Source organism: Rhinolophus ferrumequinum (genome assembly GCF_004115265.2).
Source record: "Rhinolophus ferrumequinum isolate MPI-CBG mRhiFer1 chromosome 5 unlocalized genomic scaffold, mRhiFer1_v1.p scaffold_110_arrow_ctg1, whole genome shotgun sequence".
Classification (NCBI taxonomy): domain Eukaryota; kingdom Metazoa; phylum Chordata; class Mammalia; order Chiroptera; family Rhinolophidae; genus Rhinolophus; species Rhinolophus ferrumequinum.
This window is the reverse complement of record NW_022680355.1, coordinates 16838005-16853260: the sequence shown is the minus strand read 5'-3', so window position 1 is coordinate 16853260 and position 15256 is coordinate 16838005. Positions and strand designations below refer to the sequence as shown.

Here is a 15256-nt window from a genome sequence, read left to right as displayed (position 1 = left end):
CTTTTCAGCTTGAGATATAATTGACAACTAATGTTGCAAGATATTTCATTGACAAATAAAATTGCAAGTGGTGATTTAACTTTGCTTTTTAATCTTCATTTTAAAATTCATTGTCCTAGAAGGATTCGTAATGCTGGAGTAAAAGGTTTCAGGTGTACTGGTTTTACACCAGTGTTAAGGCAAAGAAAGAGCTGTGAAAGCACCATCAATTCAAACTGCGAAGCCATTTAGATTGTGTTTATTGTTTCCAAAATGATTTAGTAATAACTAACACAGAGCATATACTCTGAACTCTGTGCTAAGTGCTTTCATTTTAATGACCTCCTTTACTTTTCAAAAACCCTATGAAAACCACAGTATTATTAGTGCCATTTTTAAGAATAAAAAGCTGTGATCTAAACTGATGAAAGAATTAGCCCAAGTTCAAACAGCTGGAAAATGTTGAATTTGAATGTGGAATTTGAACTCACGTAGTCTGACTTCAGAGATGCATGTTCCTTGCTTTCCATTATGGCTTCTAAACCCATCCTCTTTCAAAAGCCTTGGCTCCTCTGGACCCATTCGTTCTACCTATACCCCCAGCTACTGCAGCTCTTCAGAACCACCTTCTGAGGTCCTCATCTGTCTCCTTTAACTCACAGAAGTTTTTGGCTGTTTTGTCACTGGTCAGTTTTCTTTGCACCCTCTATTGTCAATCCGTTAACCCCACCCACACCTCAAGCCCTTTAACTTCCCTTCTACACAGCTTAGAGTCCATGATCCTTCATTATAATCATTTTCTTGCCAACACTCCCAACTTCTTTACTCTTATCTTTCTGTGTCAATACCTTCATGGGGGAGAAAGCCACAACCCTGATTAAACTTAACTGTCCATCTCTTCTGGAGAAAGTGGCATGGGTCGGCAAGATGGTTTTACTTTAAATTTATGACCACAAACCTCAAGTGGCTTCCAGCATGACCCGGCAATCCTTGCTATGCATTCCATTGCTTTTACTCTTCAAGGTGTTTCATATTTTCTCCTCTTTTTTCAAACCTCCCACAATCTCTCCATCACCTCTTAGTTGCTGACCTTGCCTCCAATTTCATTGAGAAAATAGGACAGATAAGGAGGAAGTCCTGCATAGTCCCCCCTCCAAATCTACAAGCCTGTTTGTGCATGCATCCATCTTCTCTGTCTTCTCTTAACATCCTGTAGAAATGCCCGTTTCTCTCAAAGGCACTCTTTCTACTTGTACTTCAGAGTCCATTCTCTCACTGTCACAAGGATTTTGTTCCTACAGTATCTTTTCTTCTCTCTTCTGCATCAATAACTCTCTCCCCTTTTGGATCATTCCCGTTAGTATACATTCTCTGTATCTCTCAAAAAAAAAAAAAAGATACAAAAACAAAATCCTCCCTGACCTCACATTCTTCTTATAATATTTTTCTGCTGCTCTTCACGATAAAATTTCTCAAATACCCATCTGTCTCCACTATGTAACTAAACTGCCTCTAGTCAATATGGATCCTCGTGGTGTCAGTCAGACGAGCCCGTCTGTCTTCATGTTGTTTCTTCTCTCAGTAACATTTGAGACAGCTAACCACTTTTCCTTTCCTGAAGCACCTTTTTCTTGGCTTTCATGACACTACGCTCTCCAGGTTTTTCCCTTTCCTCACTCTTTTTAGAGACCTAACCTCAGTATTTTGAAGTTTCTCAGGGCTTAGTCCTGGGCCCTCTTCTCCTATTACATTTCCTTTGGTGATCTCATTTGTTCTTACGGCTTTAAATATTAGCTATATTGATGATGCTCAAATTGTCATCTTGAGGCCAGAACTCTCCTTTGAGTCTCAACTGCCCATTTGATATCTACAGTTGGATAACTGGGACCTTCTAATTCTCCAGGTGTTAGCTCAAATTTTGTATCATTAAAGAAGATCACACACTCTACAGTAGCCACTCTCCCCTCTCTCTCCATTTCCTCTTCACTATATTTATGTTTATTTCCTTTGTAGCATTTATTCTAACCATTGACTATCTACCTGCCACATTAGACTATAATCTCATTTACTGAACTTTTAGTATCTGCTATGCACTGTTCTAACCACTCTGTAAGTTTTATGATCTAACTTGCTTTTTGACTAACCATATTTATTAAAAGCTAAAAAAAAAAAAAAAAGTAACCTCACATTGCTTCACTTCTCTTTTGTTGAAATTAATAGAAGCCAGTGTTAGTAAATTGATTTTCAATCTTACAGTTCTATGAGAAATTTCAATATGGTTGGGTAATTAGCACTATTATGTTTCATATGCTTAATATTTACATTTGTTTAAATGCACCCTCAACACTTAGATTTCTTATTGAGTGGATACGTGTCAGCACATACAATTTAGAAACTGAAGTAGACAGAGGTAAAGTTGTTGAAAAATTTCCAACAGAGATGTACCATGAAGAGGCGGCTGCTTGAAAAGATGGGTAGTTAATCTAGCCGTAATTAGACTGGACACTGGCTTCTAAAAGACAGCTGGAATTATTCAAGGTTAAACACATACCCAGCAGAGCACCACGCAGTCCATGAGACCTGCTTTTTCTTTCCTTTAAACTCAAGGTTTGTCCCACCCTGTAATTATAATCTCTTTCCCAGGCCTTTGCTTTCTTCTGTGAAACAGCATTACAACTAGGTTTTAAGTAGAAAATAGTATCATGTCAATATGTATATAGCAGTTTTTTCTTTTTTTCACATGGTATATACAGTTCTGTCAATTGAAGCAGGCAAAAAGAATGGACATTTTTTTAGAAGTTTCTCAAATAATGAAATATCTAGACAAACATTTCAATGTAGTTTCAGAAAATAGTGAAATTTGAATTAGTATCAGAATACAAAAATGATAGGTTTTTCAGAGTAGTGTTTCTTCTAGTTACAGAGTGCAATGATATCACCGTATCAGAAGGTTTTTGGTGGCTAGTTTGACATCTTTGGGAAAAAAAGATTGGCAGCATTTTCCTTCAATGTAAAAGTGTACATAAAGGTAGTGGTATATAGCAGAAAGAGCTTGGGTTTTGGACTTAGACTTGGGTATGACACTAGATAATATACTTACTAGTTTTGTGGTCTTGAGTAAATTACTTAGTCTTTGTGTGACTCTTCCTATAAGATGGGAATCATAATACTTACAGGATTATGGTGATTATTAATTAAGATAAACATAAAATAGCAAATGCTCAATAAAAATGCCCTTCTCTCTTTTGGTCCCTCGATTCCTTTTAACACCTGATGAAAAGTCAAAGATTGACTTAATTTAGGATAAGAAAGGATCAGTAGCATAGGTAAATCTTCTTAAGGTATTCAGAGAAAAATGAGAAAAAGAACACTTTGAAATATGGGTGGCTATCACCAGTATGGTGTTTTGGGGACAGTTCTCTCATAATTATCAATGGTACAAAATAGCAGCGTTTGTCTTTCTCTTTTACTACCTTAAATGATTGACCTGTTGGTAGTTTTGCGGGGAAAAAAACAACAACCCTTAAATACAGGAAGCATCAACACTCAGTTTGGGAGGGCAATTTGCATGCTAAGAATAAATGGGAAGTAAAACACTACATAGAGGCAACGTGCAAAAGCTGAATAAAACGGAAACTTACACCTGTCTCAAATAGCTGAGGTTGGTAGCAGCTCCAAGTAGCTGCGGGCTTGGAAATCGGGTGGGGCGCTGCATGTCAAGCAAGAATCAAGACCAGTTTTGCACCTTTGTTTCTTTGGCTCTTGACCAGCCCAAGCCGTCTATACCACCACCCGTCAGGTCATTTGGCAGATCCTTGTCCTGTTTCGATAAAAGTCGGAGGCCAGGTGCACAAATTTAGCAGTTTAATAGGGAGTCAGTTGTGTGGATAAGCTGATGCCTATTTACGACCGGTTCGCATTCGGAAGTAATGACAAGACTAGCTAATTTTTTTTTTAAACGAGTTATTTCATTCAATTAACTCAGGAGATCATTCCTTTGTAATTTTTCATTTTGATTTGCTATACCTGGGTACTAAGATCTGCATGGGAAAAGCCTTGATTCTTCTTCATTCTGAAATATTTTCACGTTGAACACCTAAAACTGCTCTTGGAAATTCCCCCACGGGACTTTTGTAGTCTTTCCAGGGCACTCTTAAATCTAGACCCATTCCTAACCAACTCCTACCTTCCCCACCAGCCATATTCTTTAGCTTCTCCAGTTTCCAATCTTCAAAATCTTCAACCTCAACCCTCGAATTAGTCCAATCAAACTTTCCCTTCTTAGACCTCTTCCTTACATTCGCTCCAAGAAACTCCCATGAGAATCACGTGGCCAAAGTTGTCCTCAATAGCGCTCCGTAATTCTCCTACTGTTCCACCGCCCTTCCTTACCTCCTGTTGGCTCCGCCCCGCCCATTCTCGCGTTCCCCCCCACCCCCCCTTCCCAATAGTGCCTGCGCCTGCGCATCTCCAATTCAGGCGCTTTCCCTTTCCTGGCGACCAATCCACTTCCTGCCTCCGGCCCTCGGAACACTCCTCCCCTCGCTGGGGCCCTGGCTCGAGGTGCTAATTGTGGCTGCCCTATTAATTGCCTGTCTGAAAAATTCCCTCCTCTCACCGAGTGGGCAATTTGAACCAGCCGCTAAGTGTGTGGCACCTCTCTGAGCCTTTGCTCGCGATTCGCCATCCCGGAGCTAAGCTAAGGACATCGGTATGTCGAGAGGTGGGAGACCCGGATTGTTTTCGATTTGGCAATCGCGCGGACAGCTTCTTCCTTTCCACCTCCCTCCGCCCCGCCCCCACTCGCAGACCAGCCGCGCTGGTGAGTGGCGGGCGGGCGGGCCGGAGGGCGGAGGGAGGAGGGGGAGCTGAAGGAAGGCGGGCCCTCGGCTGCGAGATAGGTGGGGGGAGGGGAAGGGAGAACCCGAGCGCTGGAGTTGGTGCTGGGAAACCCGGGGCTAATGTTGACAACAGGCTCGAGGTGAGTACCGGGTAGCCTCCTTCCCCTCCGCTCCAACGACGGGGAGGAAGCGGGGCTGAGGGGCACCGGCCTGGACTCCTAATCCCTGGGGGACCTAAGAGACGACTCCTCACCCCAGCGCTCCGGGGGCGGCAAGCAGTAGACGGACCGCGGGTTCAGCGTCGTCCTCCTCAGACCCCTTTCTTGGAGGCTCCCACCGACGCGGGAGCCTCCGGCCAGGGTCAGGCATGAGGGGCGGTAGAGGGGGCGCCTGCCCCACATGCCCCGGCTGGGCCTCGGGGCTGGAGGCGGGGAGGCTGCCGTGGCGGGGTGAAGGTGTTTGGGGGTGTGGAGAAGAGCGAGGGGAGGTTGGGGAGAGCTTTTCGGGAGCCGAGAGGGAAGCGAGGGCGAGGAAGTGGGGAGGGTGCGTGTGTGGGAGGATGTGGAGCGGGGAGACCAGCTTGAGAGTGTCGGTCTTCGGTGGAAGGCAGCCCCTCGCCACCGTGGGGTGAGAAGTTAGGCTTGGGGCAAGGATGGCTGGCGAAGGTGACCGTGGAGACCCGCAGGAAGGGGAGTTTGTTGGGGGGAGCGTGTTAGGTGTAGGAATGTGGAGCCGAGAGCAGGGGTTTGTGGGAGATGTGTGTGTAGGGGAAGGGGTTTGCGTGTCTGTGGGAACGGTGGGCATAGATGACTTGGTTTACTTCTTTTTAATCTCATAGACTGGTGATTCTTCACTTTGCCTTCATCCCAAGGTTCCTAGTGCCCTCTTGTTAGTATTGCTCAACTAAGGAGACGATCGCAGGATGTTTGGTCTCCAGGTTGGCCAAGCAGACCCCGCTCACAGGCTTGGGGTACACACTGGACCGGACCTTCAGCTCTTTTTGTGATTTAGGGCTTAGGCGTAGTGAAGCATCAGACTAAAGTAAGGTGTTTATAAATATTGTACAACTCATCAAGAAAACCATTTTTGAATGAGTCTTTTAAACTATGGACGTTTTTTAAAGTCGAATTCTGGAAAATAATGCCCCTATGTGGTTCTGCCCTTAGAACATTTTGAATAATACAGAATTAAAAGGTAAACAGTATTCTCTTACTCTGGTGTGTTTTCAGAGTAGTATGATTGTGATTTCATACAGAGTCCATATGGTACTTTGCAAAGAAATACCTTTAAAAGGGAAACACCCTTTTCTCTGCGCTCTGTCCTCCAGTACACTCCGTTGGTACCTGTTTTCCTAGTAAAGTCGTTTTACTTTTCTTCTGCAAGTTCAGAGTATATTTAGAAAACCAAATAAAACGTAAAGCCCAAAGGCCAGGACACTATTTTGGGAGCTAGGAAGATGGTTTTAAAGCATGGCTTCCTTTTAAGGACTCTCTGTATCTAATTGTACTCAGTAAAATAATTTGTAAGAGCTAATCATATTCCAATTAAAAGATCACTAATTTTTATCTGTGTTATTTTGAGATAGAATCGATTTAAAGTTCTAGTTTTTACTTAAAAAACTTTTGGAAACACTTTAGATAAAATAGTTGATGTTTATTGAAGCATGGATTTATTAAAATAATTAAAAGGATTTTAGCATTTCATTAAATATAATTTAATGCTCAGCTTAAGTTTTTTTGTTGACGTAATACAAATGCATACTGATAAGAGTTTTGTTTTTATATTTCCTTTGGCTTTTTAAATCTTAGGGTCAGAGTATGTAGTGAAAAAGAGCACTGGACCGTGAGTCTTGACCCAGTCATTAAACTAGTTGTATAATTTTGGAAGGTCACTCTTCTGTTGCATCTCAATTGAGAATTGGAGTAGATAAAAATCTAATGGTCTTCTCTCTAAAAATCTTCTCAGTATTCTGTATGAATGAATAAACATTTATTGAATGCCTCCCTCATGCTAGCTTCTATGCTAGAAGTTTAAGAACTCTGTAAGAGAGGTAGCAATGTCTCCATTTTGTCAACGAATAGACTCAGGGAAGTTGTTGCCTAGTTTCCACAGCTAGCTGGTTGCAGAGTTGGGATGCAAACTTAAAGTCTGTCTGACATGAAAACCCATATTATTTTCACGTTGGCCTGGTTACTTTTACATGAACCCTTAGATTTTCATCCTATTTTTTGTTCACTGAAATTTGGTTCCAAGTATACTTTGGGTATATGTTTGTGATACAAGGATGAAATGATTCAAAGAAGATATCAAGACTTAAGCGTGTTATTGAGAATCTGTTTTATGCTCTAGAGCAGGATCTAATTCATGAGTGTCTACTACAGTTTGATATAGTAGGCACTTAAAATTTATTTCATAAATGAAGACGAGAGAGTCACTGGGAGACTCTGTTGAGTAATAAATGATGATCCTTCATAAATTTGTCAGATTTCAAGTGAATTTCTTAATGTTTTAACAAAACTTTATATATAATTCTATCTTCATAAATGAGATATGAAGATTTACATTAATTGTAAATTTTGATGCCATTTTTTGAATTGTCAGAGAACTGTAGTTCCTTGTATTGCTGAAATGTTTGTTGATGCTTAATATCAGAAAATACAAATTCTATATAAACATTTGTTTTGCACATGACAAATATCCCTAAATAAGATTGTATTGTTACCTTAGGAGTAATCTTGTCCCCATACATTTTAGTTAGAATCTGCCAACAATAAAAACATAACGTAAAAACTGCTTAGCCAGTATCAGGGACTCTTTCTACTCTGAGATACATAATTCTGTGATTTTTCTTAGTATCTATAAAGAAGTCTTCCAGTTTACCATTCGGTACTCTCAAGGTTCTTAATAACTTTGGTTAAGGGTGTGGGTTCAGATTCCATCTCTGTCACCAGCTGTGGAGGCCTTGGTCAGGTTACTTGGTCAAGTCTCTGTTTACACATTTATAACAGGGAAAATAATACCTACCTCATAAAGATTTTAGTATTAAATGAGATAAAGTATATAAGATGTTCACTATGGACCAGTGAATGGTAGCTATTAGTATCCTCTCTTTGGAAACTTTGCTTGTTCTTTAGGGCATGATATTTTCACATTCAAGGTGGGTATTTAATTGAAACTGTATAAGAACTGATAACTACACTTCATAGATAATATAAATGTTAATACTGTCTTGCCATTTAAATAAGTAGTTATGCTCTTTTATATTTCAATGATTCCTTAAACAAAATGAACAGCCTTTTTTTTGGGGGGGGTTCTGTATTCCACCACGGGGGTTAACTAGAGACTGGGTGTCACTGTTAACATAAATGCATAGAATGTACAAGGGAGAGTAAGAGAGTAGAAGAGAAAAGGGGGAGAGAAGAAGTGACAGAGACAGTACAGACTGGCATGTGCCTCCAAAAATTGAAGTGCCTCTACTGGCCTAGGTTGTCGTTCAGTGATAAGATTTTATTAGAGTGAAGAAATAAAAGCTTTGTGTGTTAATAATACAGTATTTATTACTGCAAATGTTTTGTTTGTTGACCTAGTTTTTATTGCTGTAATTCAAAACTTATATTTCAAAATATTTAAGAATAGTATGTGTGTAGTTTTTAATAAAAAACTAGGAAGTTTAAGTAGTCTATATTTATTCAATAGAAAGTATTTCGATTTTCTTATACAACTTTCAGATGATTTAGGAGTTAAAACATGAAGTACTGTCCATAAAAGAAATTGCATCAGAAACTTAGTTCTAAGTAGAGAAATTTAATTTTAGAAATGAAAAATCCTGAATTTTGCAGGGAAATACAATTTTTGTTCTCGAGTTTGTTTCCAGCTGACTGTATAAAATAAAGCCTGTGTGATAGACCAGTGCTATCCTGTAGACTTTTCTGTGGTGATACCTGCATTTCTGATTTGGTAGCCACTGGCCACATGTGGATTGAGCACTCAAACGTGGATAGTGACTGAAGAACTGAATTTCAGCTTCTGTCTAATTTTAATTAATTTACATGTAAGTAGCCACATGTGGTTAGTGCAATGATTTTTGACTGGTGGCTATGTTGTCCCCAGGGGACATTTGGCAATGTCTTCAGTCATTTTTGGTTGTCAAAACTGGGGAGATGTTACTGGCATCTACGGGATAGAACTGCTAAACTTGGTATAGTGCATATAATAGTGTTACCCTCCCTATCACACCTGCCAGCCCAAACTGAAAAAACAATGTCAATAGTGCTAAGTCTGAGAAACCCTGGGCCGGGGCTACTATATTGGCAGATATACAACAGGATATACAGATTTTATAATTATCGTATTTACTTACACATTAATTTTGACTAACACTAATGAAAAGATTAAATCTAGTCTAATTTGAGATAGTTGACAGTTTTTTTGTTTGAAAGTTTGGTAAGGTTAGAAGAATGAGTCTTCTGTTGTGAGTCTTCTGTTGTCTGTTTTTGTCAGTTGGTTTCTAGGAGCCAAGAACTTACTTATTCTCTAACTTAAATACTTCTGCTGAATATTGTCTGAAATAGTGTCACCAGCATCTCTTAACTGATGTGCAGTGTTGGGGTTAAAACTGTTACATGCTGAATATGATACATGTTCTCTGATACATGCTGAAGTATTCATGATTAAATGACAGGTTGTTGTGGAGTTGAATTTGGTTGAACTTGGGTGATTAATATATGCAGTTTCCTTATATTGTGCTCTGTACTTTTGTTTGTGTTTGAGTTTTTCCTTAATAAAAAATTACTTAGATATAGTCATAACTAATAATGATAGAATGTGGAAAGTGACCAATAAATTATCTTATCACAGAAATAGTATTCATTTTGCATGCATTTATTTAATCTCTCATAGTTGTCAAGTTGCATTAATGTGTTCTGTTTAAAAAAAAGTGTCACATCACTAAAAAAAGTCACTGCATCTACAATACTGACATTCTTTTATTCTTACAGATTGTCCTGGGTAACATAATGCCAGCTGAGCGTAAAAAGCCAGCAAGTATGGAAGAAAAAGAATCTTTGCTGAACAACAAGGAAAAAGACTGCGGTGAAAGGCGGCCAGTGAACAGCAGGGAGAAACCAAAAGATGAGATCAAGCTCACTGCCAAGAAGGAGGTTATTAAGGTCCCTGAAGATAAAAAGAAGAAACTGGAAGAAGATAAGAGAAAAAAAGAAGATAAGGAACGTAAGAAAAAAGAAGAAGAAAAGGTGAAGGTAGAGGAGGAATTAAAGAAAAAAGAGGAAGAAGAAAAAAAGAAACATGATGAAGAAGAGAGAAAGAAGCAGGAAGAACAGGCAAAAAGACAGCAAGAGGAAGAAGCTGCCCAGTTGAAGTAAGAACGTTTATTTTAATGATTGATGTGAAGGTGCAAATGTTTTGCTTTGGAAAAACAGTGTTTGAAATAAAATTTTCGGGGTGCAAGTCCTTAATAGTTGGGAGTATCTTAATTTATGTATTCTCTTAGCTTCACTGATTAGACATGCTTACCGTGCTTTAATTCTTTGAATTAAATAATTGTAATCTTTAATAAATATTTTTTGATGTATAGGATAATCTGGGTTGTTTTTTAAAACTTTTTTTCATGGAATAATACTCTCTCTCTTTAAGTTGAAAATCCAGTTGTTAATGGTTTCTATTTGTAGAGTCCTTACTATGTGCCAGGCACTAGGAATGGTATCAGTACATGTCCTTAAGGAAGTCCTAATGAAGTAAGTTTTATGATCCTCATTTTACAGATTAATAAAACTATTGTGCCTGAGGTCACAGTAAACAGTGGAGTGCTGGGATTCGAAGCTAGGTTGGGCTGCCTTTAAAACCTTTGTTCTTAAGTACAATTCCATGATGCTTTTCATTCTTTATCTAAATTTATTTTTAACCTTGTAAATCTATGCAAGTAGTATAAAGTGGTGATAAACAAGGTAGTCAGGTAGACTGCTAGGATGGAGCTTAAATGAGTTACTGAATAGCATGAGCTCTTTACATACAAAAGTTAAAAAGCTGTTTGCAAACATGAATTGCCATGGATCTCTACAACAGCTCGGCCACCTACTTTCACCAAATTTCTCCTTCAGTATGGTACCTCTATTTTTAATGAGGAACTAGACCCTGAAGTCTGGAAGGCAATAGTAGTGTATTCCAGTTTTGGAATATTCAGAAACATGGTTTTTGAGAGTTTCTTACTTATTTTATATTTCGCCTTTTTTTTTTTTAACTCACAAGGATACCCAATTTCACTTTTTAACTTTTGCCTTCCCTCCCCTACAGTACAAAGAGCTTAAAAAAAGAAAACAAACAAACAAACCAAAACCCCACCTTTTTATTGGGAAAAATTCAAACATGCAAAAAATAGAATAGAATAATGATCCGCCCGTGCTTCCCCCGCCCCCACCCCTTTTACCCAGCATCAACAATTAGCCACTTTTTTCCGCCTGGAGTATTTTAAGTCATCACGTTATTTCGTCTGTAAACATTATATATCTTAAAGTGTTTTTAATACAGATGAGAATTGAGTTAATGCATATGTATGTACACACGCATGCACGTATACACACAGACACACACACACACACACACACACACAATGAACTCATGCCTGAGTTATAGTTTCTTCAAGTATACACTCAGTGTTACTCCTGTGTTTGTGTGTGGCTGGGAGACTTCCGAGATACACTCACGTGTCCATGTTCCCAGTGATGGATGCACCTCTCTGTTAATATATTGTGGCTTTTAGTGGAGGAAAAAACCCATAGAATTATAGGGTAACTCAAGGATGGTTATCTTAGAAAGATGAGCACCTACTTTTAGAAATATATATTTGAAAGGACATATTTCGGTATCTTAGAAACCTCGAAGTCAGATTGTACATCCCCCCGCCCACTCCTGCCCAAGTTATTTTACTACTTCTGCAATTTAAACGTGTTTCATCTTTTTAGTAGAAATATAAGTAGATTTGTTTTTAACTATTCTTTTCAGGGTAAACTGAGTTTGTTAACCTTTTGTTAAAGTGCTTTTATTTTATAGTTTTCTCTGGTTCCTTTCCAAATTTTTTCAATTACACTTGAATTTTAAGACCCAAATGTAGCAAGGTAACTTTATTAAAGCTTTGGTTGATTTCTAAGTATGGGAAAATGGTACTTAACATCTCAAAATATTTTTAATACATGCTTTTATATTGCTTATTCTTTCGCTAAAGTGTTCTTTGTGGATAATTTTTTTTTCTGTTTTCCCAGTGCTTTTATCTGTTTTAGGTTTTAACGAGGTGTGATCACAAAATACAGTGAATGTTTAAATAAAAAAAATGTATTACAGTGAAAGACACATTGCCATTAATCCCCCTCAAAATACTTTCCCGCCCTTTGAACACATTTCATTATTCTTGCCACTTTCCGAAGCGGTTCTGGAAGTCCTCTTCTGTGAGTGCCTTTAGTTGCGCTGTCGTCGCTGCCTTGATGTCCTGAATCATTTTGACTGAGGAAGAGCCAGAAGTCGCACGGTACCTGATCCAGTGAGTAAGGTGGCTGAGCATACACCTTAATGTTTTTATTTGACAGAAGTTGCTGTACCAGAAGCAATGTGTGACACGGAGGCTTTCCTCTGTGATCAAACAATATGGTGACTGCTGCTGCCGAGTGCCATCCAACAGAAAGGCAGGGATCTTCAGTACGGGAAGCGGTGCATTGAACCTTAGTAACAGTGTGTGACAAGTTTCAACTTGTTCGGTGTAGTCGTTTGGGTGTGAGCAACGGTTGAGAGAAGGTGTGTTTTAAAGTGTGCCGTAAATCATCCTCCATCATGACAACGCTCAGTGTCACACTTCCGGTATATGGCAATTTCTGTCAAATAAAAACATTATTTGGCCTCACCCACCTTATTCACCACACTGGCATTGTACGACTTCTGGCTCCTCCCCAAAGTCAAAATGACCATGAAAGGAAAATGTTTTGAATCAATTCAGGACATCGAGGCAGCCATGACAGCGCAACTAAAGACACTCATGAAAGAGGACTTCCAGAACTGTTTCAGAAAGTGGCAAGAATGATGGGATAAGTGAGTTCAAAGCGAGAGGGAGTATTTTGAGGGGGATTAATGGCAATGTGTCTTTTACTGTAATAATTTTTTTTATTTAAACATTCGCTGTATTTGATCATGTATATCTTTCACAAGCATATTTGGTATTTTTTGTATTAAGCATCATGTGTTTTATCCGTTTATTTTTTTGAGCCTTATTGAGGTGTAAATGATAAAAGTTTTATCCATTTAGCTTGCCAGCTGGCAGAATGATTTTTAATGTAGTTATTCAGAATCCTGTGCTTTACCACATGTGTCATTATCAGTGTACTGGGTTCTTATTAAGTCCTTAATAAAATGTCTTTAAAAGTGGTGAAAGGTTCTTTTGCATCTTTCATTTCTCTTGGATTCTGATGTTTATGTGATTACTTTTTCATTGGCTTTCTCTTATGGGATTTGGCAATGATGCTTCAAAATATACAGGGTATTTTACTTACTTTTTTTTTTTTTTTTAATATATATAGAGAGAAGGAGGAATCCCTTCAGCTTCATCAGGAGGCTTGGGAACGACATCAGTTAAGGAAGGAACTTCGTAGCAAAAACCAAAATGCTCCAGACAATCGACCAGAGGAAAATTTCTTTAGCCGACTAGACTCAAGTTTGAAGAAAAATACTGCTTTTGTCAAGAAACTAAAAACTATTACGGAACAACAGAGAGACTCCTTGTCCCATGATTTTAATGGCCTAAATTTAAGCAAATACATTGCAGAAGCTGTAGCTTCTATTGTGGAAGCAAAGCTAAAAATATCTGATGTGAATTGTGCTGTGCACTTATGCTCTCTCTTTCACCAGCGCTATGCCGACTTTGCCCCGTCACTTCTTCAGGTTTGGAAAAAACATTTTGAAGCAAGGAAAGAAGAGAAAACACCTAACATTACCAAATTAAGAACTGATTTGCGTTTCATTGCAGAATTGACAATAGTTGGGATTTTCACTGACAAGGAAGGTCTATCTTTAATCTATGAACAGCTAAAAAATATTATTAATGCTGATCGGGAATCCCATACTCATGTTTCTGTGGTGATTAGTTTTTGTCGACATTGTGGAGATGATATTGCTGGACTTCTACCAAGGAAAGTAAAGAGTGCTGCGGAGAAGTTTAATTTGACTTTTCCTCCTAGTGAGATAATTAGTCCAGAGAAACAACAACCTTTCCAGAATCTTTTAAAAGAATACTTTACGTCTTTGACCAAACACCTGAAAAGGGACCACAGGGAGCTACAGAATACTGAGAGACAAAACAGGTGATTTTCAAATGTTTCTCAGAATTGAGAATTTATTTTGGAGCTCATACTTAAAAATGTTTAAAGTCTTCATGCCACTGAAAGAACTTGTGGAAAAGGGCTCATTGCAGGTGATTTCTTAACATTCCAGGAAAATTTCAAAGTGTTAACAATCTAAGTACTCATGTTTAAATGTGAGTCTACCATAGATGATGTTTCTGATTTTAAAAGAAATCTGGCAGGTATATGGTGATTTTTTACTTTGTGAATTTGTTTTCTTCCTGTGATTTAAAAACTCCTTAATGTGGAGGGATAAATTTTCTTTTTCTGTTACTTATCTGCTATTTTTCTGTGTGTTTTGCTATTTCCTCTCTATAACAGGTTTGCTTTCATTGTTTTGTATTTTAATTTATTGATGTCACTTGATACTTGCTCTTTTTAAAAAAGATGGGTCATTCATTATCAGTGATATTTTAGGTCAGAAATTTGGAAAATAGTGCATCAAATTAGCTGTGAAAAAATTTCTTAAATGCAACTATGTAAAGTGCATTTATAGGAGGCTTTCTCCTGGGGACAGTCATTTAAAATTCTAAGGAAATAATGTATGTGCCCATGATAATTAGTGAAGACACCTGATTCAGGGGCCACCTTTGATTGTTACAGAATACTATAGACTACTGTGTAGCATCTGTACCTAGGAATCTTCAACAAACTAGAAGTTGATGTAGTAGTTGGTGGCCATTAGGTCAACTTTTATGGAGGATGGACGTGGAGGAGGGCTGAGGGTACAGAAAGGAGGCGGCAGCAGTAGCCTTTGGCTGAGTACTTTGCAACCATTTAAAGTACATGGTTGAAAGTTTGAAATTGCTATTGATCAGGAATTAATATGGGGAGTACACTTTTCTATTCTCATAAGTCTGCACTGGGAAAGACTGATTTAAGTAGTTACCAGTAGAAGGTGATTAACTTAACCAGAAGAGAAGACTGGTAGTGTATGCCAGTACAGTCAGTACAAGATAGGTGCAGAGACTGTACGGCTAAACCCTGGCACTGAGGGCCACTCAGAGGTAAGCGTTTACGGTGGTGAGGGTCTTCCTCAGT

General features: G+C 38.7%; 2 protein-coding genes across 4 annotated transcripts in view; one reads left to right on the top strand and one right to left on the bottom strand.

Annotated features, from left to right (window-relative positions):
- Positions 1–4678: 4678 nt before the first annotated feature.
- On the bottom strand, positions 4679–5624 carry LOC117019121 (vegetative cell wall protein gp1-like). The gene is made up of 2 exons (XM_033100526.1): positions 5074–5624; positions 4679–4937 (listed from the first exon to the last, which is right to left on the bottom strand). The coding sequence occupies exons 1-2, from the start codon at positions 5622–5624 to the stop codon at positions 4679–4681; spliced, it is 810 nt and encodes a 269-aa protein (XP_032956417.1).
- The window catches only part of UPF2 (UPF2 regulator of nonsense mediated mRNA decay), a 97351-nt gene continuing 86908 nt past the window's right edge, over positions 4814–15256 (top strand). The window contains exons 1-3 of one of the 3 annotated variants that reach the window (XM_033100654.1): positions 4814–4960; positions 9818–10197; positions 13397–14176. In XM_033100654.1, coding sequence (XP_032956545.1) covers positions 9836–10197; positions 13397–14176 — 1142 coding nt within the window. In that variant the 5' untranslated portion in view covers positions 4814–4960; positions 9818–9835. Of the gene's footprint in view, positions 4961–5912; positions 6015–9817; positions 10198–13396; positions 14177–15256 lie in introns of those variants that run through there. The other 2 variants (XM_033100656.1, XM_033100655.1) reach the window with 2 other exon arrangements.